A 25,152-nucleotide genomic window follows, 5' to 3' on the forward strand; every position below is an offset into this window, starting at 1 on the left:
AAGACGAATCTTTGTATATTCAACATGCGATGTTGTGAAGCGTAAGCGCTAAATAGCGTTTTTGTTAATTTGTTGAAACACCATGTTGAGCGTACTTGCGAAAATTTAGAAAGCACGTCACGTATATGGAATGTCTTTTTTTTCTTCTGTAAGCAAATCTGAGGAAATCACTCTGTCCTAGCAGTAAATAGGCGTTATTTCTTCAAAACATCTGAGGTGGTCGAGTGGCACGTCTAAAAATTGGAGGACGCTTAAGCTTCGCCTTCAAGAGTGGAACGCGACAGCGTTCCCGTCGACCCGTTAAGGTTTGTAAGACAATGGGCTACAGGGCAGCCATCACTTACGAGGCGCCCCGCATCGGACGCGGTGAGCGCCGAGCCATATGGTCGAGCAACGCAGCGTTCGGCGCAGCAACGAAACGTGCGCCTGAGCAAGCGGAGGAACCAAAGAACTCGGTATCCCGGAGGGGGAAATGATGCACGCCAGCCAAACGTCGTGATCGGCACGGGCAGAGAGATAGACAGATAGTGATCTAAAGAAAGGAAGGACGCTTGATTCTGCAGAGGGAGCAAGGCGAAGCGTTGTCAGGGGAGAGAGTCCGAGCCGCGACAGCTCCAACGCGCGCGTGGCGCGCCATCTGTCGGGGAAGCGCCGTACATGGAGAGGAGGGGGTCTTCTGTGTTTGCCGCAAGATGGCTCTGCGTGTGCGGAAAGCGCAGAAGAAATGCAGCGAAACGCACTTCGCTACTCGTGTAATTGCGACTTCTGTAAGTTACAAGTTCATAATTACCGATATACATCGCAGTATAACTTTCCACGGCTCGTTTCGAAGGCAACACCGCATTCACTAGAGGCGCGTTTGTACCTTTTGGAAGCATCGAACTCGTGGCTGAGTGCTATCAACTTTGATAAATCCCTAGGGGTATGGATCGGCAACTGGGAAGACCACCCGAGTACGTTTGCAAATATCCGTTGGACAGTCACGCCGGCAAAGTACCTGGGGGTGCCGCTTGAGCACTACCGTGACGCCGTTGATTACTGGAATGCCGAAACTGAAAGGGTTCGTGAACGTACACTTAAATGGGGAGGCCACAATTTCTCTATGTTTGCTCGTGCGACAGTGTGCAGCCTGTTTGCCGTTGCCAAAATTTTTTACGTGCTCCAAGCGTTGTGCATGTCAAGGGCTAACATACAAAGTTTACACAGAGTAATCGCAGTGTTTGTATGGGGTTCAAGCTGGGAGCGCACCAGTCGCACTAATCTCTTTCGCTCGGTTAAAAATGGAGGATTAGGTCTGGCACATTTGTTCATTAGGCAGATTGTGTCGAGGTTTGTTTTCTTACGGGACCAAAATGACCCATTTTTATGAACTATGTTTCAAACAAGGCTGAGCGAAGCTATACCTGAGTTTATTGTATCGTCACATCGGTGCAGTCAAGGCAGAGCGCGTGGTTTCCTAAAAGAGGTAGTCTTGGCTTTTCAGCTGTTAAAGGTTCGGTTCTCCATGGAATACCTAAGTAGGGTACCACGAAAGCGCTTATATAAGGACCTGGTAGACACAATGTTGCCGGTGCCATTGTATCGCTCGATGTTCTGCATTGGACCTGAAAAGGACGTACTAAAAAGAGTAAAACGAATGCCAGTTCGCCCGTCGGTAAAGTCCTTCTTTTTCCAACTCCACACCAATACTTTACCTGTCAAACCGTGGCTAGATGAAAAAGGTCTTTCCGTGCCTTGGAGCGTCAACTGTTTACTATGCCGGAAACCCGAAACAATAGAACACATTTTTCTTGACTGCTGGGATGCTGTGTTCCATTGGGACATCTTACAGAGAACACTAAAGAAGGACTTGCCGATTACACCATATGGGATTCGTTTCTTGCCTACTCTAAATGAAGACAATGTACCCTATGACATGTTCATGCTGGTGTCCTTACATAGTTTATGGAAAACTAGAATGGCCGTGAGACATGCCGAAGTAAATGCCCGGCCTGTTAGAGAATACTTCATTGAAAGCATTTGTCATATTAAGGAAATGTATAATTTGCAAAAAGAAAAACCAACATGGCTCAGTGTGATGACTGAGCTAGCGAATTTCAAGCGTTTTTAGCCCTGTGACTGCCAACCAATGGCAGAGATGTTGTCGTGACCGTTGTCTATTGTTACAACGTCTTGTTTTGTAGCCTTCTTGCCATGTCGGTAATAAAGAAAAAAAAAACTCGTGGCTGTGTGGTAGCGTCTCCGTCTCACCCTCCGGAGACCCTGGTTCGATTCCCACCCATCCCATCTTGGAAGTTGCTTTTTATTTATGGAGTGCCTGCCATGATTTATCGTTCACGGTCAACGCCGCTGACACGCGCCGACACCGACGCTGACGGCACCGGTTTTTCTGCGACACGAGCTCCTTAACGCTATCGCGTTAAAACATTTCGCGCGGAGTCACCATATTATAAATAAATGGTTGCGTGGCGATGCCAGGCGCACGCCAAGCTTCTCAAGAAAACTGGAGAGGTTGCGATTTTTCAAGGTATGCTTTGTTAGATACGGGACCTTTTCCTGAGCCTCCTTCGAGTTCACCGAACCACTTCGAATCGCCGTCACACCTAAGTAAAAAGCGCAAAAGCTCATCTGCCACGTTCGCGAGGCGCCACACGTGGAGTTATTGTGTCACTGCTTGACTCTTCCTGAAAGTGAAACGGAAGCCTGACACGATTCCAGGTAACCTGGGTTCCAAGCAAAGCTGCTTTGCGGCTCTGAAAGGACGCTCGAGAGCAACCCGCCTCGCCCCGCTCCGTTGCAAACCCGGAGGAAACGACGGCTGTAAGTCACCGTGATGTCCTTGGAACCCACATCCGCTTATTGTGATAGCGCATGCAAACCCGGAGGGAACGACGGCTGTAATTCACCGTGAAGTCCTGGGAGCAACCCATCCGCCTATTATGACGGCAGTAGCAGACCAGAAGGGTACTACCGGAGGCAAGTGATCCCTCGGACCGTAAAGCCCATGAAGCGACCCTCTTTGCCGAATGTGACTACACTCGCACGGGCGCCTACCATGGGCCGAAAATGACGACACCTGAGCGGGCTCGACGATTGGCCGAACAGGACGTGACCTCGAGACACCGAAGGTGTTAAAAGCCAGAGACCTGGAGCAGAGAGCAAGCATTCCTTCATTCATCTCTTTGGGCCTTCTTGCCACGGGCTGCAACGTCCGATTTGCTGCCGGCCATTAGTGACTTTATGACTGTTAATGACTTCATGTTTTTACTGTAAATAATGAATATAAACCTCCAGTTTTCATCTCAAAGTCCTCCTCCACGTCGGCCAACTCCCGCACTCAACGGAAAGATACAATATCTGGGGGACAGTAATTCGGATTGCCCTCCTACAACAGCTTGCATGTGAGGTTTAATGAGTGTGCTTGGGTACCAGGGTTCGAAACAGGCCTTCGGCGACGTAATCAATGCTATTATGCAACGATTCAAGCTGCCTGGCTGGATGCCCGACGACGTAAACGCAGGATCGAATCATACTACTATTACCTATAAAATCTTTAAATCGTTGTTATGATGTGTCAAAATCGCACATATACGAAGCATTACAATCATATTCCCCACGTCATAGTTGCGACGCGTTTACGTGCAGCCACTGCAGAGCACTGCAAGTGCCCCGGCTAACAAGAAAGCTATAAAGCAGCCCGTGCACGAGGCTGCTGTTATTTCTTTTTCTGTTCATGGATCTGGCCGAGCCCGCATTTTTCGACTGCTTAAAGAAGTCTAAATTGGTGCCCAGCACTGCTGTCAGATATTTCGCGCACTCCTGTTTAGTGTAATAGATATGGAACAGAAAACTGCCTAAAGTATTGCGCCAGTTGTCACTATTCCGAAATTTGTGCGGAAACCTGGGGCCGAATCTCTCCCCCCATACAAGTCTTCTCTTACGTAGCTTCTCTCTGTCATTGGCAGATTGCCTTCACTAATAGTATGCCCAGTATCAGCAAGGGCTACAATTTCCTTTTAGGAAAAATAATCCAAACAGGGTCCTGATTCTAAAGCGAAACGTTTCTCTTTTCTTGCAGAGCAGGACAGGTTTAACTTCTGCGATGGTTGTACTAGTCAAAAGGAGGAAAAGGAGGGGGCGTAGTGGAAAGTTTGATAACTGCGGAGAGGCCGTGGTGAGGACCCCCCCCCCCCACACACATAAATAAACAAAAAAAAACAAAGAAGCACATGGGAGAGCGATATGAATAAGAAACTTGAGCATCGGCAAAAGGTGATTTAATTTATCCAGATTTTTTATTAAAGGGACCCTGAAACGATTTTGGCGATTTTCTACAAACGTACTGAGTCGTTAGAGTAGGTCCTTCTGATCATTAATTGGCACATCTAAGTGCTCTGCGTAAAGCGTGTAATTTATTATAAGGTTTTAAAAATGCACATCGCTGTCGATCGCAGCGCACTGCTCGGCGGAATTTTAAGCCGCCCCTACCCATATGATGCAAATAACCCATATGACGTCACATGGGCGAGCTATCTGATTGGCTGACCAGGGCGCGTGGTCGATAATTTTTCCAACTTTATGGTGAACAAATGATGCTTGTAATAGTTGGAATGTTAGTTACTTTGTTTTTGTAAAACGAAAATAACTTGAAGAGAATACACAAGAATAGTTTTTTAGTACACTTGAGCACTTCCGGCACACAGCAAGTGTCGTCTGCTTGTGTTACAACGTGCGCAGTCTTTGACAAGAGCTCCGCCGTCAGTGTCGATCAGTCTTTTCGTGAGCACGATGAACCACCCTTGTTGCGTTGTGGGCTGCAGACGTAGCGACTGGAAAGATGTGAAGTTGCGAAATCGTGTCTCTCTGCAAGGCAGCATACGAGCGAACTGGCTGCTGCGCATCGGACTGCGGCTATCCGATAGGCGCCAGGATTTGCGCGTTTGTGGCCGTCACTTTACAGCGGAAGATTACTAGCGCAATAGCGTTTCGCAAGTCCGGTATTAGGGCAAACACAAGCGCAAGGGGACAGGGTCTGGCCGCTTGATTGCGCCGGGATGAGCCATGAGATGTGCAGAAAGGTAAATGTGAATGGTCTGCATGGTGCAGCCAACTGGTGGCACAGAGCTCAACCATACACAGTAGCAGCAACGAAGTGCATTCTTCTTTGCTGCTGGTGTGTATTTGTCGCAGAAGTGTAATCATCAACACGTTGTTCTTATAAATGTTTAAAATGTTTTACACTTGGTTAGAGCAATATTAGCTCTTCGTTTGACTGGTTAAGCGCTGCGCCAACAAGTGTCTGGACAGTGCAGACCGATCAGGCTGCTCACGTACGTCTACTCTGAAGTTCCTTCATCAGCTTGAGTTTATGCCTCCAGTCATTTGCAGAAATGACCAGCTTGCCTGTGGTTACTGGAATACCGGCCACCTTCGGCGCTACGACAGAATGCTCGCAACGCACGCTGCTTCGATGGCTCTCGGTCGACGGCCAAGCGGCCAGCGGAGAGGTCTCGCGCTGGAGGAGGCGTGCTCCAACAACCGGAAGTGGACGATGTGACGTCGCATCGTGACGCAGGACCAGTGAAGGCGGAGCCTAGCGCCGCTCGCTCGGCGAGCGAGTTGAGGAGGAAAGGCATGGCTAGGGAGGAGGGTAACTTCTAATCGCTTGTAACTCCATTAATACGTAACGCTTCGCTTAAATTGTGGTGCGAATGTTCTACTTAAGCTGTACCCTACGCGTCTACAAAATTTGTCCGAACCGTTTCAGGGGCCCTTTAACACTTTGCTCGGGATGACTTCCTCCCTTCCAGTAGAACTTTGCGTTGCTTTTAAATATTTTAAATATCTTGGTGCCATTTATTTTGGCAGGCGCTTTATTACATTCTACATATAGTGGGGTGTGCAGTATGCCTCACTTAACATAGATGCCACCAGGATGCCTATCGTGGTTGTACCAAACGGCGTTCCCGGGCGGGATAAGGCAGTCTCCCGTTTGATGCGTTTGGTCTCTGTTCGCTTCCTCTGGCAGTGATGTCGGCAGGCCGATTACTCAGCCTACCCACTCAACCGCCCAGGACGTGGTGTCAGAAGTGCGACAAGTCAAAAGGCTTAACGCTCGTACATAGTTCAATGTGACAGAATCCAGTTGGACTGAATCCAACACCTCCCACCATGGCTAACTCTGCCACGTACCGATGCTTCGCAGCTGGCTCAGCTACGCCCCGCGCCACCTTTCGACTTCGACAATATCGTTACGTGTAGAAAGACAGACGAAAGACGCTATTTACAGGCTATGTACACTGGACTGGAGCCAGAGCGCCAGGCCGACATTCACTCGCGCCAAGGGCACAGACCCACTTCGTCGTCGTTCTCGCGACGGCTCCTCCCTTGAGCATCGCTCGATGATATCGTAATACTATACGATATCATCAGGTTCTATATACAGGTTCTTGGGCCTCGTAGCTCCTCCACTACAAAGATTACACTTTCACTTCGGGCTTCTACATGGCTGCGGCGGAAGTTCAAGCGCGTCTCATGCTTTACTGCTGGGGTCCGCAAGTACGCGTCGTACTCGCCACAATGCCACTGGGATGCGCTAAACTGAAAGATGCTGCAGCCATCCAAAAACCCTGTTAACACAATTTCTTTCATCAGCCTAACGAGCTGCATCAACGGCCTGCTTTTACCGCCGTGCCCAACAGCCAGGGGAAACAGCTGATGCCTTCTACATGGCTAACGAGCTGTCACTACGCAACGCCAGAACTCGAGGAAAGGCTCGCCCGCGAGCGCTTCATTGTCGGCTTGCTCAACCCCAATCTCTCAGATAAACTACGTCTACAAAAAAAAAAAAAAACTCTATCTCACAAGTCGCTCGCAGTACGGCCCATCGTACGAGCTGTACACAGGCAATATCTTTGCGCAGAAAAATATAGTTCCGGCCTTAAAAGTCTCATAATTGCCGGGTAAGAGAGTTTCCTTTTTAATTGACACGTGATACGTTACAGCGATACGTGAGATATTGGGTCCCTTGTGCATGCACAATGTATACCGCCAATTATTGTGGTGGCTACTACAAGTAACATTAACATCTACCCTAACCATGATTGCGCAGCAACCTGGCCGCGCTGTATGCAAAATAGACCGCCCGCTTCGATCCCAATTCGAGGTTGGTACTGACTCTGCGCCCTGACAGCAGCAAATAAATTGCAAAAATCATCATCGCTCAGTCCCATCTCACTCTGATAAGAAAACATAAAGTATGTTTTGTCGTTATTGAGGTCAGTTGTAGGTTTCCACGCTGCTAGGGCTCCAGAAGCAGCGTAGCGCAGTAAAACTGCTTTGAATTCCGGTTAGTAGATGGCGCCACAACATTTGGGCTGGTGATACATTGACGATGCGGAGCGCTACGAAAGCCTAAATGTGCAGTGTGTCACTAATTTTCTGCTCCACTCTAATGCGGTACGTGATGACGTTGGCGAGAAAACACCTAGGAGGTGGTTGTGGTGCGTAGGAGCATTTTCAGGGCGTTGGCTTCTGCTAAAACTGACTAAGGAGGCTACATTGAGCTGGTAAGAAAGCGCGTCTATGAAGCGATGACCGGCTGTGGCATTCATGGAAACGCTGCCTATAATTATAACACAAACACCTTTGTTGTGTCACTCTACCAACAGTAGACGACTAATACGGAAACAGCGGGTGAGGGTATGGGCTCGAGTTCCTTACAAATGTTTCCGACGCCTTCCCCCCCCCCCTCAATGCCGAAGGCTACTCTCCCCCCCCCTCACCTAAATTATCAATAACACAGCTCTGTTGCTCACATCATTTGAAGTTTCTTTTGGGTCACCTGCAGCTTTTTTACTTAAAATCTCATTATACAACAAGCTTACTGTATAATTGTTGGTGCGGGTGTGTGCGGCCTATAATTTGTATTTTCGCTTGATTTCTGCGGATCCTGACAATTGGAGGACAAGCGCATTAGAAGCACCAGCGGCGGCTACCTCATCCGTATTTCTCACTTCAACACACACACACACACACACACACACACACACACACACACACACACACACACACACACACACACACACACACACACACACACACACACACACACACACACACACACACACACACACACACACGCCTGCGCATGCTGTTCACCGTAAAAAGTATATATGTACTTTCCACGGTGTACAGCATGCGCAGACAGAATACACTTAAATATGTACACACAACAATATTCATTACATCTATTAAAGAGGAAGAGGTAGCTAACGATTCTTTGTAATGGTATGGACAGCATATACCCACACTCGAGTCGTATCTTTTCACGCAACAATAAACGTCAACTGTCTTGTCCGCATTTCCTTTCTATAACGCGCCGAACCCGGTACTTCCCAGTAACGAACGGCATGCGCATTATCAGCATGACATAGCACTGCCGACAGGAAAGTAGCGGCGCGGCGTTTTCAAGAACAGGAACGCAAGCAAGAAAGATGACAATTATTGTTGTGTGTTAGATATCCACCGCAAAGGGTGTAATCTTTTAGAATGTCTTTTAGATTGACTGAATGAAGCTCTCTTGCAGAATTTTTGACTGAAAAAATAACCTGCAAATTTCATTGACCCCTTCGGCAGAGCCTTTAACCAATCCGTGTAAAATGTACGCGAATGATATGTGTCTCAGTATTGCTTCTCTTCCCAGTAGGCAATGCTAACTATTCACAAGAAAAGAACACTTTTAGCAATTTACAACATTTATTAAGGACCTAAACACCGTCACTTGCATGCAGCGTTGATAAATATGGGTAATTCATTCAGTCGCCAAAATTAGGCAAACCCGAATTCAAGTCAAAATCAACAGCAAGCATGCGGAGCAGCGCTTAATCTCTGAGCAACAGCAAACAAACAAAAGGGAGGCTGCAGTGTCGCCAGTATTAGTGATCGCAAAATATAAGACAATTATATTTCCCAAGACAATTACATAGTCCCACACTGTCAACACCTTGCGCAGCCGAGTGGCCAGTGAGGCACTCATAACAGAGTAATCAGCTCTCGTATCGATACGTGCAGTTAAGGGATAACCGTCGATAGAAGCAGTAATAGCAGCGTAAGTTCCTTTGGCAGTTTCCAATGAAGGCATCAGAGGTACGTCGCGAGGGTTGGCGTCGGCGGAGGATATTTAACGGTTCGCATGACAGTGGCCTCACCCCCGGAGGTCACCGTATTCAGCTGCCCCGGCGCGGGCTTCCACCATTGACTCCAGCGGGATCAAAAGCGGGTCGAGCGCGGTATGGTGACGCCTACAGACGAGGTAAGGGCGACCGTGACTATCTTCGCTGCAGGGCAGGAGGAAGCCGGTTACTTTCTATGTGTTCCTCGATTTCGTGCGGCCATTCGCCATAGCATGGGCAACTGGCGTTCGGATGGTATCGCCACAAAGCAATCCGTCGGTACTGGCAGTCGCGATACATTTGACCAGCCTCCCCACAGGAGTAGCACAAAGGACTGTTGTCGGGAGCGCGCCATACAGTAGACTGCATGGACCAGGATGAAAGACTGCTTGCATATTCGGACTTGGGAAGCGTCGAGGAATCCCAGCAGGCGGCTGCGAGAAACGGTCCGTCCACGGCGCGCAAACTCGAAGATCATCCGCGTACGAAAAGTGGGGGGTGCGGTACGTGTTGGTGGCGAGCGATGAACCACTCTGCCGATTGCCTCCCGAATGACGTTCGTAAGAGCCGCCGCAGTGCCGGAGGGGCCGGAGCCGACGCATAAGACTTCTGCAGTTCGTTTCGAACAATTTGCCGTATTGGTTCGGTAATGAACTCCCTGTAGACATTTGCAGGTACGAGAGAGCATGCAGCAGTCCCTTGGTGGTCTGGCGTTCATACTGCGAGAGCCACTGCCGCATCATACGTTCCATGGCTGTTGCCTCACGAACGAACTGAGACACCGTTGTAGGATGATTTCGCACGAGGCCCGTGAAAAGCTGTTCTTTTACGCCTCGCAACAACAGACGCACCTTCTTGTATTTTGGCGTTAGTAGGTCGGCCCGACGGAACAATCGCGTCATATCTTCGACGAACATGGCGACGGTTTTGGTCGGCATTTGGAACACCGAAGACAATGCCTGTTCCACTATTTCTTTCCTTTCGGAGGTGCTGAAAGCGTCGCGAAGCAATCGGTAGAACTCCTGCATGGGAAGAACAAGACACCGGAGTGTGTGGACGAATTCAATTCAACTCTTGTTTCTACCAATGGTTTCGTGGTGATTTTTCACTGTTTCACGTGAATATTTGAGCACGACGGCTCGGTGAAGTTGCACGAACTCATCTTTGGACACTTTCCTGGACACTGTGAGTGTTTATCTCTACCTTCTATAGCGATTTTACCATCGTCACTCGGCCGCCGCGTCGCTAGCACTAACGAGTGGAGCTTCTAATCCGATGTGGCGAGCGCAAGCTAGCGCGGCGCCGCTTCTGGCGCGTTCTCTCTCTTCCACATCGTCGCTTCCGCCACTTGGGCTGCAATTTTTGTGCTCAGATATGGAGTTCCAAGTGACCGGGGAAGACATTGTCGTGCAGGAAATCACCCCGGATGAAGGCTGGCAGACAGCCACGACTCGCCGCGCCGCAGCCAAAAGTGAGAGCGTTAACCCTACTCGGCCATATGGCGTGTTGAAACGTGGAGGAACTGAGACCCGCGGCCGTGAAAACGTTAAAAACACCATCATCCGCGCGAGCAGACTACCGCCATTGCTAAAAGATGACATCCGTATTATTATAATCCTCGCGGGGGACTTAACATAGCAAAGGTTGGCCCTGCGGTGGTTGCCGACGCCATTGCCGCCTCGGCCGGGCTCGGCCTGGTGCAAGAACACTCGGACACGTTATGCCACAACAACGAACAGAATATCTTAGTGGCAAGCACTCCGCTCAGAGAAAATGCTGACCGCTACGTGCGAGTAAAGCAAATTTGAATCCAAGGCATTACGTACGAGATCAGCGCCTACGAAGAGGCACTACAGTGCGATTGCAAAGGACTCATCCGCGGGCTCCCCGTGCATGACGGGCCGGCAGACATCGACTCGAAAATAGTCAATGACAGAAATCCGCTGGCATTGGCCGCCAAGCGGATAGGCACTACCACCGCAGTAATCGTGGCATTCGACGGTCATCGAGTGTCCAATTTTGTGTGCCACGGATCTGTTCTCGCGCACTGTACGCTATACCCTAGGCAGGTTGATATATGGTACACCTGTGGTCGGCTGGGCCACCGTGCGTACCTGTGCCCAAACCCCAGCGACGTTATCGGCCGAGGCTGTGGTGCCCCAAACCCCACTCAGGAGCACCACTGTGCACCCAAATGTAAGCTATGTGGTGGCCACAATCTCACTGCCGACAAAGCCTGCAAGGAACGCTACCACATTCCATACTTGGTGCGACGACGGCGATGGGAGAGAGCACGCTCGACGAGGGACGGCGACAACTGCACTACAATGCCCAAGTCCGCCATCGCTGCCACTGAAGACGACTACCCGCACCTCCCTGGACGTGTCCGGGCCGCTGACAACAACCGATCCCAGTCCAGATCCAGGGGCCGATCCCGAAGCCGCTCCAGGCGGCCATCAACAGCCCGGAGCTGACCCCGGGCTCGCTCCCATGGTGCGCCGCGCGGCGCATCTCGAGACCACTCCGCTTCTCGCTCCAAGTCCGGGCCTGGGTCCGGTTCCGCCTCCCTTTATCGATCCCGCTCCGGGCCCTCCTGTCAACGATTGTCAAGCTAGCCGGCACAGCGAACGAGCGACAAGAAATGAGGCACCCTCACCTGAACGGACGTCGTCCGGGGGAGAAGAAACGACACCACATGACAGGTAGGGTCGGGCTCACTCCCAGAGCACGTTACATACAGTAATACATCCGAGATCGCGTTACTCAAACGCGAAAACGCCGCTATGAAAGAGACAATTCTCAAACTTACGGCCGCGATTGCCGAACTACAAACGACAGGAGCGCGCGCGCAGCCATTATGCCCGCCGCCGAGGACGCCGCCAATGCAATAGCCCCATGACCACCGCCGCAACCTGTTAGCGCTGGTAGCGCCGACGGCGAGAGCACGCCCAAGAAACACGCCGTCGCTCGCGCCCTACCAGAACTGAAACCCGTGTTAGAAGAGATTAAAAGTACGATGTCGGCAATTAAAGAGAGCCTCTGCTTTCACGGAGAGAATATGGCCCGCACGCAGTCCACTCTCACGGTCCACGGTAATCGGTTGGGGACAGTCGAACAGAACCTCGAAAGCGTCGTAGCCCCCGCCATTGCCGCTTGTAAGCCGGTCTCGCCCGAACACCCCAGGCCCGATCCACCCGCACACGCGGCACCCTTCCAACCGGTTAGGTGCCCGGGCCGCGTATTTGGAACATCCAGAAGGGACAACGCATGGCAACCGCAGCGCCACGCTATTGGCTACCGCCTGCGGGGACGCGCCATGGTGTCATGCCTAACAACGTACTCTCATCACCAGCGGTTTCGCGTAGCTTGCGGGTCATGGCCAACGCCGTGGCCAACGTTTTGTCGTGGCTGGCACGTGTACGCGCCTACGTGAATGTGGCGTAACTGTGTGCTGGCGCGGTCGCGAGCCGGAAGTGACGCGACTTTCCGTCCCATCCATCGAAGCGCCCTCTCCTCCCTGCCGATTGATACGAATTGGGACCTACGCCGGTGCGACAGTTTACGCTGCGAGAAAAGCTGGGTAAAACCCATGCCGACAAGATTGGAACCTGTGAGATGGAGTCGTATTCCACCACTACTACTAATGATACGCAGCGCGATGCCCTCAAGTGGAAACAAAACGCCCTTGCGATTACTGTGCTGCTCACGTCCTGTTAATGCAATTCGGCATACATCGACACGGCGTGAAAGCACTGAATAGTGTTTTAACGTATGTGCGCTGGCACAAAACGTTATAAACAGTCCCGAAAGAGCCTATATTGTGTTGAATGTTAAAGTTCACTCTAGATATCAATAAATGGTGCAGGTATGTGCCAATTTCTTCACCTAATTGCAGTGAACTCTCTCGGGCCGTTATTGCATATTTATGGCTTCCTCCATGTCCCAATATGCTGAATTTCAAGTACATTGAAGTTGTTGCAGATGCGAAATGCCATTTTTATTATTTATTTGGTTCTCCTGTTAAATATAGTTAAAAATGTTCTGTTCAAAAAGAAAATCCCATCTTTTTACAACTGGGATAAAAAATATTAGACGTGGAAAGCTGTTATAATGGCATTGTGCAAGCTAATACTTTAATTTAAGAGCACTGCTATAGGTGAATTTCTAAAGCACAGCAATTTTGCTGGGCACTTTCTGTTTTATAAACTAAAATGTACATCTTTGAAAGGCAGCCTTACCCTCTTTAAATTCGAAATATTGGACACAGACTGGGAACACTGCTTTCCAATACACTTGCTGAAACTGCCTCATCAGAACACCCTAGTACACAATGCAGATCCTTTAAGAAGTGACAAGACAGTTTGACAATTTTAATAATTGAAAGACTTAGCGAAACCTTTTTTCGGTTGTTTTTTCTTGCTTTCAGACGCTGCACATTGCCTTTTAAGGCATGTTTTCAGTGTTTCTTTTTTATGGGGAGGGCTTGTTAACATCTTTTACACCATGTCAATTATGTGGTGCCATAATGTGTTCTTGGATGGAGTCTTCCCGTTTCATTTAGTACAATATAATGTCCTTTATTGTGTCATAGGCCGTTTTACTTTTGAGTATGACTGTACCATTTTACTAAGTTTTGCCTCTGTCACCCAAGCTCGCAAGTTTGCTACCCACTGTTGGTGACGTGTGACACATGCGACTTTTGTTCAATAAAAGGAAGTCTGTCACTTATCCTGTGCACGGGTTGTCTTTTTGAATTACAATTTGTTGCCTATATTAGTTCTTTTGTTGCATCTCAGATTAGGAATGGCTATCATAGTTGACACCATTTACCCATATTGCACACAATGTGGATATGTACTTGCAATATATAGCCACCATAAATATAAATAGAAGTTAATAATTCAAGAATAGTGCCCTTGCATGGTGGGACAGCCATTAATTGTAGCTACAAGGTACCAGCGCTGCAAGTAGCCCTGTTTGTGCAGAATATAGTTCAACTGAACTGCTTTCAAACAAAATTGTTTTTGTCTGCATTTGTGTAGCTCCAATTCCTGTTAACAACACACATCTGGTGGAAAAGTGGCTTGCACCTGCAGTTGGGCCCAATGAATAGCCAAATTTCTGCACGTTTTCATGTTATTAGCATATTAGTAGAGGTGGTCGTTCTTATAGTAGCCTGTTTGCCCAGTGTAGAAGCCACTGCGGGTGTCACGATGTTGTACACATCTTTGGCTTTGCAGGGGACACAGCATCTGGCACATAGTTTGTCACAGGTCATGTTTTTGAGGCAGGTTGGGTTTACTCACTTGCAAAGGGAGAACCAAGCTTGTTGGATAAGATATAAACCGCCTGTCCACTCAGTGGCCTTCATTTTGTGTGACATATATGGTTATAGCTACCTTTGCTTTATGCACTTCTTGTTCAGCAGCAGTCCTGCTTTTGAAACACTCGGGATAGCTTTCAGCAAGCTGGACAGGAATAGCACTGAAAAACCAGCAGATGTTAATTGTCGCACTTGTCATGCGAAGCTTCATACAGTATGATGAGGGTGGAAATTAATGAGTGTGTTCCTCAAGGCCTTGCAGCACATGTCATGAGTTTGGAACAACATGATTTATAGCACTTTTCTGATCGCAAACTGAGCAGGTGTGGCCATGGTTTAAGTGCAGTGCAAGGTCAAGAAAACAGATATCTATGAGCAGCACCCTGGTAAAAGAGACGCTGGGAAAACTAATGGGAAGCCTGTTGAACATCTAATTGGCCAAGTTGCTGGCTTCACCAGGCAAAGTGTGATAAAGAGAAGGAAGTCATCAACACATCAGAATGTTTTTGCATATAGACACTGCTAAGGTCATAACATGCCAACAAGTATTAGTGCGCAGGCTATGCATGACCAACTACATATGCCTTCTGTTTGGACAAAGAACTGCTCATTGTAACAGGATGAAGATGGAGTGGACAGAAATAAACGGCAGCTCCATTAACCTCCAATTAACGGCAATTAGATCCAATTAACGGCATCAAATGGCCTACCCATCCCTATAGTAGAGAAAATCCGGGTACTAGGAATGATGATAGAGCATAAGGGTGGCAATGGCGAAGCACTTTGCAAGATAACGGCAAAGGCCACCAGCACGATGCAGCTCATTCGACGCATCACCAACGAACACGCGGGCATGCGCGAAGGCAGCGTCATCCGACTCATCCAAGCCTTCGTCATTTCCCAGATAAGGTACACGGCAGCGTTTCACAACTCGACGGTTGCGGAAAAAAACAAGGTCAACGCGCTCATACGCAAGGCCTACAAATGTGCGTTGGGACTTGCGCCTGGAGTCAGCACCACCAGGCTCTTAGAACTAGGCCTACACAATACGCTCGAAGAACTCGTGGAGGCGCAACAAGTGTCCCAACTTGAACGCCTATCCAAGACCCGCCCGGGCAGACACGTGCTTGAAAATCTCGGCATCACATACCACTCGCAACATGGCGTCAAAGTAGACATTCCAAGACCCATACGCGAGCAACTATACGTACCCCCATTGCCTCGCAACATGAACCCCCAACACCACACGGGGAGGCGTAAAGCCAGGGCACAACAAATGAACAAAAGTTACTCTAACGACAAGGATGCGGTCTTCACCGACGCAGCCCGCTATCGAGACAGGAAGAGTTTCGTGGCAGCAGTTACTAGCCACCGAGGCAACCACCTCACGAGCGTCACCGTGAACACGGCACATGCCGAAGCGGCAGAGGAAGCGGCCATAGCACCGGCCCTCACACAAACCAAAGCTACATACGTGATCTGTGACTCGCAAACGGCAATTCGCAATTTTGCAAATGGGCGCATCTCGCAAGAGGCGTATCAGATACTCCAGCGACATCCCATACACCAGGGAGAGGCCGACGTTGATACCCGAAGGCATTTGCTGTGGATCCCGGCACACACTGGAATGAGCACCCCCAACGAAGCGGCTCACGGCGTTGCTCGAGGCCTGACTCACCGAGCAGCATCGGAGGAAGAGCCCCCGCGGGGTACTGCAAACGTCTGGGCATGGGAGGATCGTATGAGCACTTTTCACGACATCACGGCACACTACCAATTACAAAGACGCATATACCCATTCCCTCACGCTATGTTAGACAGTACGCAAGCAGTACACTTCAGACAATCACAAACAGACTCTTACAGAAACCTCAGACTCATGCACGCCATGTATCCAGACATGTACACTACAAACAGATGCACATCTTGTGGCGAGGTTGCCACACTAAATCACATGCTATGGGAGTGTCGGGACCTAACAAACAAGTCGGGCAGTGCCGACCCCTCCGTCTCTTCCACCGCCAGCCTCCAGTCACGCTGGATGACCGCACTGCTCAGCTCTGACCTGACAGCACAACTCTGGGCCGTCCAGCGAGCCGAGGAAGCCGCTTCGAGACAAGGTCTCGGAACCGCGTCTGCGGCGGGTGCCCAGACCCACTAAAAGACGCCGGACTCAAATCTTGCTGATTTGAAATTAAAGTTTACGCTCTCTCTCTCTCCATTAACCTGGTTTCACTGGCATCAACACTGATATGTAAGTCCGCATCGACATACTCCGCAATGCCTTCTTGGTTGACATCAACAAGGACCAGCTTGAGGCAAAGGGTAATAGACATCTTTACAAGCTAAAAATGCATGCATGCATGGAGAGCACTTTGTGTCCAAAAAGTAGGCACTTCCACAGGGGCACTGGAAAAGGAACATATTATTGACAGTGGGCAAAGACAAGCTTCTCTGCTACTACACACCCGGCATTGTTGCCATGTAACGACATCTGAAACAATCCCTCTCAAAGAGGAAATCATCTTTGTGTATCCATAAAGAGGGCAGCAGGCAAAGCCCCTTCATCAATGATGCCAGCTTCAAAAGGCCTACTTGCACATCCGGAATGCTTCCTTCTTAGACTTTGCTGGGCGCAAGCATTCTACTGTCCAAAAGTTGTTATTGAGAGCACTGTTCGTTTGGTTGCAATACAGTTCTGAAGCGATTGCAACAAATTTTGCTTCCTAGTTGCTCTGGAGGCTCACGGTGCTCATGAAGCAACACCATGAGATAAGCAAGGTGACTGGATGCCTCCAAGCCCTTGTTTGTTTATCACACTGTTTTGTTAGTAACAACCATGAGATCTGAGACCAACAAGCTCACGTTCGGCACTCTAATGGTTACTGTGGAGGATCCATAATAAAAAGCACAAAACAGAGAACTTAACAGAAAGGATAAGGCACCATTTAACACTTAGTATTGCTGCAGCCAACCCCCTTTTAGTTTGTCTGGTCATGCTACATTTTTTTCTATAGATAGGCATGAACTTATCCTGTGCGCAGCTTACTGCAGAGAGCATAGGTGATGTTCCCAATCGGTGTCCCATTTTTATATACACTATGTGCTGGCTCAAAGAGGCTCGAAACACTGCAATGGAAGCTTCTAGTAGAAAAGGTACCTGGAAGAAAAAAAAACTGTGCTACAACCACCTTGGCAACATCTTGTCCCCTTAATAAAAATTGTGCTTCCGTATCAACTTCAGCCCTCCAGTTCAGAGTAAGTACCAGTGCATTTATGAACAATAAATCACTTCTCAAAGAGCACGCGCAGTCCAGCCAGAAGCATAGGCATGAATCCGCATTGTGCTCCTACATTGAAGGTGAATAATGCATTACAAAATGGCGAATGTGCCTTAGTATGCTTCCTGATAATATGAATTTGTAATGTACAAAGAATTGTCAATAAAGCTTACCAAGAGCACAGATTCACTTGCAAATTATATCACAATTGAAAATAATGAGTAAACCTATGTGCCCTTTCCACTCTTAGTATGCTTTACTGCACGATGCTACACCCCTGTATTGCGGTGTAGCAAGCTACGAAAGAAACGTTGCATAATTGAGCTTTTTAAGATTACCTTTTTCGCAATACAACCTAGTACTGCGGTGAAGCAAACTAAAAGTGATAAGGGGCCACTGTCACTGGACATAAAAAGAGTTCTTTAATTATACACTCGCGCAACCGCCGCCTTTCAGGTCGCCTGAGTGGACATACAATGCTGGGTGATAGCTGTGCCCTCCCACTTTTAGTAACCTTCAGCGCGTAACTAAAATGTACTGCGGCGAAGAAGCAGTACATTTGCATTGGGTGAATAAACAAATGGTTTTTACAACAGTACAGAAATAAACCCGCACCATGCATCAGTCTGCCACATCGAAGAGGGTCGCAACAAAAGGTAGCTGATTCACACAGGCTGTGTAGCCCGCTTATCAGTCGTGAAGGCTATTATGGGTAATTCAAAATTTCAGACACACAGAAATATGTTTTTATCTTTACGTTAGTGCTCCTTGCGTAATAAGACTGCCAGAATTTCCACAATAGGATGTAATTTACAACACACAAATGCAAACAACACAGACATATGCCTTGTTTTCAACTCGGTCGTCATGCAAATAACATATAGCACGGAAAAGCGTGAACATGTCTGTGTGTTACCTAGTATCGTAAACTTCATACTAGGTAAAGAGCACACCATAATCCCGCGACAGCCGCTAATCAGACCAAAACGGGAGCACATATCTGTGAACTCGCAAATGGAGACCCCTAAGCCACTCTGCTCTTCCACCACCCCCGCTGCATAGCTGCACCACTCGTTTCAAGCACAGCACACCTAACACACATTCAGCGCTGAACAGTGCATGGGCGGTCGACGCAGTCGCATTTACATGACTTGTAGCGAGCAGCACATCCCTCCATGTCCGTTAAGCAAAGTCTGACACGGCGACGCCACATCGCGGTTCGCAGACTTTCGCTGCCGAGGCGCTAGACGAGTTCGGCATTTCAATTGTCAAGGAAGCACGGGTCACACAACGCAGATTCTGTACTGCCAGAGCTCATCGAGGCGAAAGTCGCACTGCCGCACCACCATTACTCGCGGCTTTCAGCCAAGTAACACAGAACCTAACACCAACACACAAGCAACGCAAGCACGATCACATAAGCAACGTTGAACAACGCACGGTCCGCGCGAGCCGGAGGACGATCACGCCGAGAACGAACACGCCACGGCGTCACTCGGCGCCACCATCTTGCCTTCTCAAAAATCCCTAAACGATCCTGTCCTTAGGCACCTATGAACAGGTCACGTGAGCGATTTTTATACGGAGAGCACCGGGAACGAGAGTTATCGCTTGGCGCCGTTGCTAGGAGTGACATCACGGCGTCCCGCAGGCTCGTGCGCCAATAGCGTGGTGCTGCGGTTGCCATGCTTTGTACTTTCTGGATATTCCAAATACGCACCCGGGCCGACCCCCACAAGCATCAAGATGGCCAGGCGACATGAAGCATTCCGCATCTGGCAGTGTAACTGCAGGAGTTTCACTACGAGGAAAGCCTCCCTGCAGCAATACATACGCAGCCATGGCGCCAAGCCCCACGTAATCCTATTGCAAGAAACTCTAAAACACACCGCCACGTTAACCGGTTACCAGTGGTTACCAGGCCTCGCGGGAGGACGTGGTACCACCACGCTGGTCTCTCAAAAGCTCACCTGCCTCACGCATGACCTCCGCAAGTCCAGAGTGGACAACGTCATGACGGAGACTCTCCCAAGCGACGCCTCTCGACAAAGTGTGTACATCCTCTACGTGTACAGCAGCCCCAGACAAAAGAGTCTACAATTCCGATGCCTATTCCATAGAGTCATCCGTCTTGCAGGCTCAAACCGCTCGTGATAGCTGGCGATTTTAACGCTGCGCAACGCAGCTGGGGTTACGTTTATGACAACGCCAAGGGCACCGTGCTGTGGCAGCATGCGAACCAGCTCGATCTCACCCTAGTGACAGACAAGACGTTCCTTACCCGCATCGGCACGTTCACGCACAGAGACACCACCCCGGATATCTGCTTCGTGAAGAACACAGCCGTTGCCCGCTGGTCCAATCTTACGGAGGATCTTGGCAGCCACCATCTTATACTGTCCGTGCACTTACGCAGCATCGTCAAAAGCCCCAAGTAGTACATGCGGGTGCATTGGGACCTCTTTCGAAAGACCCGTGCTTCATGACTCCCTCCCGACAGTGCCCCGAACCTCTAGACGTTGATGGCTCAGCTCAAGGCCGATGTCGGTAAGGCCACAAAAACATTCAGCACGGATATGCCAACCGAGAAGCTGGACAGCCGCTTCGCCTACTTGCTCGAGGCCAAACAGTCTCTACTGACATGATGGGAGAGCCAGCGTCTCAGCCGCAGGCTCTGCAAACGCATTGCTGAACGGAACAAGACCATAACGGAACAGTGCACCACCCTATCGAAAAAGCAATGGGACGAGGTGTGTAACTCGGTCGACGGACAAGTCCGCAACGGGAAGACGTGGAACCTCCTCAAACACGTTCTCGACGACACCAACACCCGCGCGAACCAGCGTCACTCGCTCACCAAAGTCCTTCACCAGGCCAAAGGCACTGCTTCGCCGGATAACGTCATCAATGCCCTTGTGCATAAGTACCTGCTGATACCCACAGGCCCACCAACCCTACATCCCGATTACTCAGGTACGGACAACACCCTCCTCGACGCAGCACAGAAAGGCTCCGCCCGACTCTACCTCCAAATGGGAGAAGACCATACAAACCCCGCTCCTACAAGACCAGCAATGGCCGTCCAGCAGGCTCGCGCGGCGGCCGCCAGGTACTCCCTGTCGGTCCCTGCGTGGGAGACGCCCACTGCGCGCTGACGTGCGTCCTGCAGGACTTTTATTAAAGTTTTTCCAATCCAGTACAACTCCTGCCCGCTGGTAAATGAGGCTTCGTGGTTCTCTTACCATACTCTTGCCGCGACTAAAAGGGAAAAGTAGACGTTCAACTAACGGCGATCGTCCCAGTCGTTAAAAGCGGCGACCCGGTCGAAATGGTCCAACCAGTCTTCAACGTCCTCAAAGGCATCGTCTTTGAATGGGTTAGGCGTGCGAGGCGCGTTTAAAATTCATGGTACAGCAGCATTTGGGATCCTCTTGGTCTGACTTGGGTTGTTGAGATCTTCCTCACGGAGCTTGCCAGGGGACTGTATTGTGGAGGAAGACCTTGGAGGCGACGGCTGCTTCGATGGATTTCTGCCGTCCCCGACGTAATGGCAGCGGTAGCTTCTGGTTTAGGAGCAGTAGGCATACGGTGGATGCGTACCTGGAGCTTCCACCAGTTTACCGCGAGTGGAAAAGGCAAGTAGTCAGTTCCAAGCGAACGGCCGTTTACTGCTCGTTTCTGCAGCAGCTACCACGCTCACTTCTTCACCCTCGGCTTCTAGCGTAACTACCGCGTGCCAATATTTTTTTTTATTTTAGTGCATGCTAGTTGGGACACCCTGTACATTGTGGGATGCTGTTTCACATACTACGACACGAGTTGCCTATTAAGGTCGAAAACAGACAAGTATAGCTCCTGCAGCAGTGGAGCCACCGCTAGCACTTGTCACAGCACCTGTAACAAGTGCCCGTACATTCGTAGAGGCCCCCTACGCACAAAAATTGCCTTCTTTAACATCCCGCTCCTTTGAAATGCTCTTTGTCTTAAAAAAATACTGCTGCGTAAATACCGGCTGCTTCTTTGGAGACCGATCAAATAAAGTGGTCGGTAGCAAAGACTTTTTCCGCTTCGATGACATACATCGGTTAGACCCCACAAACCAGAATCAAACACACAACACCAAGCGAAAGAACCACCGTGCCCCTGTTAATGTAACCATCTTTGTGCACTTAGGGAGTGTTGCCAGCGCAAGTAACGGACTCTGGAGTAGCGAATTCATTGTTCAAGTGTGTGGCGACTTCATCCACGCCGCAGCAGATGCACGTGACAGTAACCGGGACGCGCTTCCGTGGCCTGCGTTACAACGGCGCCCTAGATTGGCGCGTTTTGTGATGCTACAAAGAATGACTCCAAAGGAAGCGGTTTGTCCAACTGTAAAGAGCCACCGAGAACGTAGCCCTGCCTCAGCGAAAATAAGAGAAGTTTGAAGGCACTGGGAGGCGGCCAAGGTAGACGAGCAATTCGATGCATTAGATCGACAATTATATTCAATTGTTTCTCTAATTCTTTTCTCCCAACTTAAGCATGGCCATATAATATGCGAGCATATCGCCAAGAACACTGTGTTTTCTGTGCAGGAGGATGCCAACGCGCAAATCCAGCTTAAAGCGAGTGCTGTCAAGGCCGAAAGCGCCACTAATTCCACCATCGCATGTGAAGAAGGGCCGTCGGTAAGAGCAGCGGTTTCAGTGAGTGTTCAAGGGCGGGTGGTAGTCATTTCATGCCGTGGGTTACTTAGGTGCACTTACCGCCATTATAAAAGATGACGGAAGGGTGCTGCAAATTACATTTTTGATGACGACCCGATTTCGATGGTTTTCTAAACCGCACTGATATTCCGGAATAGATAAATCCCCGAAGAACATGCCTAAAAAATTCACGGTGGCCGATTTCATTGGCTCTTCCACGACTCAGACGAACATTTATCGACATATGCATATATTAGCGCAGTGCCCTATTGTTCGTCACCCTCTACCCGTGTGTGTGCGCTGTTAACCCTGCTTTACGCCCACCAAGCCATCCTTGGGATTTTCATATATCGGTCGCCAGCTGAACGGAAAACAAAAGGCTCACAACATCATAGCATGACATCCCAGGGCCGCTAGACAGAGCTATACTCTCCAAAAAAAGGAAAGTAGTCAGTGACATAAGGTGCCTCACTGTCACAAATATCGCCAGATGCACAAGTGCACTTGTTGACCACAGGCTTAGTTGCGATAACTAAGTCTTCCAACTAAATATATTTGCGTTAAATCAATTTGTGTCAAACTTACATTGTCGCATGCCATTGGTAGAGGTCTGCTCTAGAAATGCGCGAGCTTTGAGAAAAGAGGACACAGTATCGCCCTATAGCCCATAGCACATGCGAGCACTGCATACTTGATTAGCAAGAGCAGTAAGCGTTATCGAAGCTTTAATTTTTGGTAATAACAGTAAGAAACCAACACTACAATGATGGCAAAATAAACATTACCTCCCTTATTTCTACATAAATGTACAAGTACACGGCGGAGCATATGGAAGAACAATTAAGAGGGAGATTTAGCTCGGACCCGACTCCGACTCGGCCTACTCAAATACATGTAAAATGGGAAAACGTTTTTCTGAGGTAAACCCTGGACCGATGTTAATGAAATTCGTTGCATTTGAGAGAGAAAGTTGAATTCTAGTGACTGCCGGACGTGAAATTTAGATTTACGGCTAGAATTTAGTCAAAATTGTTTCCAAAAATTTGATAGTCTGAAAAAAATAGAAGCCCGAAGTTTACAAATTCCTAGCTCTACATCATAACACATATCGCGGTTTTGTAAACGGCACCCATTGGATCATTGAAAGTGGCCAAATCTCATTTGTCATTTTATATCTTGCGTGAATTTGTTACGTTGGGTACGCTCTGCAAACGGTGTGTTACGTTCTGCAAAAGCTGTATTTTCACATTACTAAATTTCTTGAGTTTCACGTGTAACATATCAATTTTGTCCGCTTTAGATGTACTATTAGAAGCTATAGTCACAGATTTGTGACATCATTTTTCATTGCGGAGTGAGAGAGTTGTAAGTTGATGGTTTAGTTTTCTGAAAATGTTTCAATTTTGCCCATTTTTAATAAAACATTTGCGACCTAAATAAAACATTGGAAACAAAGAGTCACTAGATTTAAGTTTTTATTTGAAATGCGGCACACCACGCCAAATTTGTGCAGTGGTTACCGAGAAAAACGAATTCTCCTTCTACGCGTATTTATATAGGAGCACCCGGGCTAACGCTTCCTCTTATGCCACAGACGTCATTATGTAGGTGGTGGTTGCTGCAAGTGCTACCTTTTAAAATATCGAGATATTTTGTATACCGGAAAAAAATTGATGGACATAAACACGTGCTGCAACTATGATATTTCAAGTTGTGTTCTAACGTGTTTTAAAACGTAGAACGGACACATTATTTTGAAATGTCCGAATCAAAAAGCTTTAACCATAAACTATTTCATTCGCATGGAAAATATCGCTCGTTTTGAAATTGATGTAATATAGGTGGCCGACTCGACCAATATTGCCACGACTATGTTGTGCTTAATGTCGTGCGATTGATCTTATTGAATAATTGCTGCCATCACAATTTTATATCAGTGTTAGACGCTCATTGTGATTAACCGCCGTGACGTGCCATCACGAAATACGAGCGGGGCTAACCATTGCAACACCGTTTACCCCAGCTCACACTTCGTGATCACAGGTTTCCAGCAGGCAGCGAGCGTGGCCAGTTTGGACGCTGTACTCATGCAACAATCGCGTTCAAGTATAAGCCTCCGACAGTTTCTGTTTCTCGCTCCCCACCCAACTCTCGGTTTGGCGCAGATTCCCACTGCTGTCGACACGTCTAACCAAACCAGGAGCGCCAGCACACTGCTTCGGTGGTCCAGACATGCAAAGACAAGGCCGTTGGTGGAAGTGGGAATGCTTCTCGTCACACTGAGCGGGCTTATCCTGATCGTATTCTTGCTGTACATCCACGACGCCCCGACAACCATGGTGTGCCATAACGACGTTTGCGAACACTACAACCAGCTGCTGCGCGAGTCCCTGGGCTCCGCCGAGGACGCCTGCCACGACTTTCACCAGTTCGTGTGCTCCCGCTGGGAGGCAGCGCACGAGCGTTCGCTCCAGCACTACGTCCACAAGCGGTAACTAGCGCGCTCTCGCTTGAGTCGCCAGACTGCTAATGCTCTACCAGCACTGTTGCATCGTACAGCCAAAATCACAGGCTTACAAATAAGGCGTACGGCACGTTGTCGGCTTGCCTTGGTCAAGACGACAACGATCATTCTAATTATATGTCAGCAAAACGAAAAACAGGAAACTAACTAAGCACACTAAAAA

At 48.9% G+C, this 25,152-nt stretch overlaps 1 protein-coding gene and 1 pseudogene across 3 annotated transcripts in view; both read left to right on the forward strand.

The window, feature by feature from the left end:
• LOC135918254 (endothelin-converting enzyme 2-like) overlaps positions 1-25,152 on the forward strand; it is a 99,428-nt gene that overhangs the window by 55,945 nt on the left and 18,331 nt on the right. For 2 of the 3 annotated variants that reach the window (XM_070532830.1, XM_070532831.1), the window contains exons 7-8: positions 22,355-22,465; positions 24,631-24,956. In XM_070532830.1, the coding sequence (XP_070388931.1) occupies positions 22,355-22,465; positions 24,631-24,956 (437 nt within the window). The remainder of the gene's footprint in view (positions 1-22,354; positions 22,466-24,630; positions 24,957-25,152) is intronic. The other variant, XM_065451921.2, reaches the window with a different exon arrangement.
• LOC139055386 (uncharacterized) lies at positions 1,103-2,140 on the forward strand (annotated as a pseudogene).

Source organism: Dermacentor albipictus, chromosome 2 (assembly GCF_038994185.2).
Source record: "Dermacentor albipictus isolate Rhodes 1998 colony chromosome 2, USDA_Dalb.pri_finalv2, whole genome shotgun sequence".
Classification (NCBI taxonomy): Eukaryota; Metazoa; Arthropoda; class Arachnida; order Ixodida; family Ixodidae; genus Dermacentor; species Dermacentor albipictus.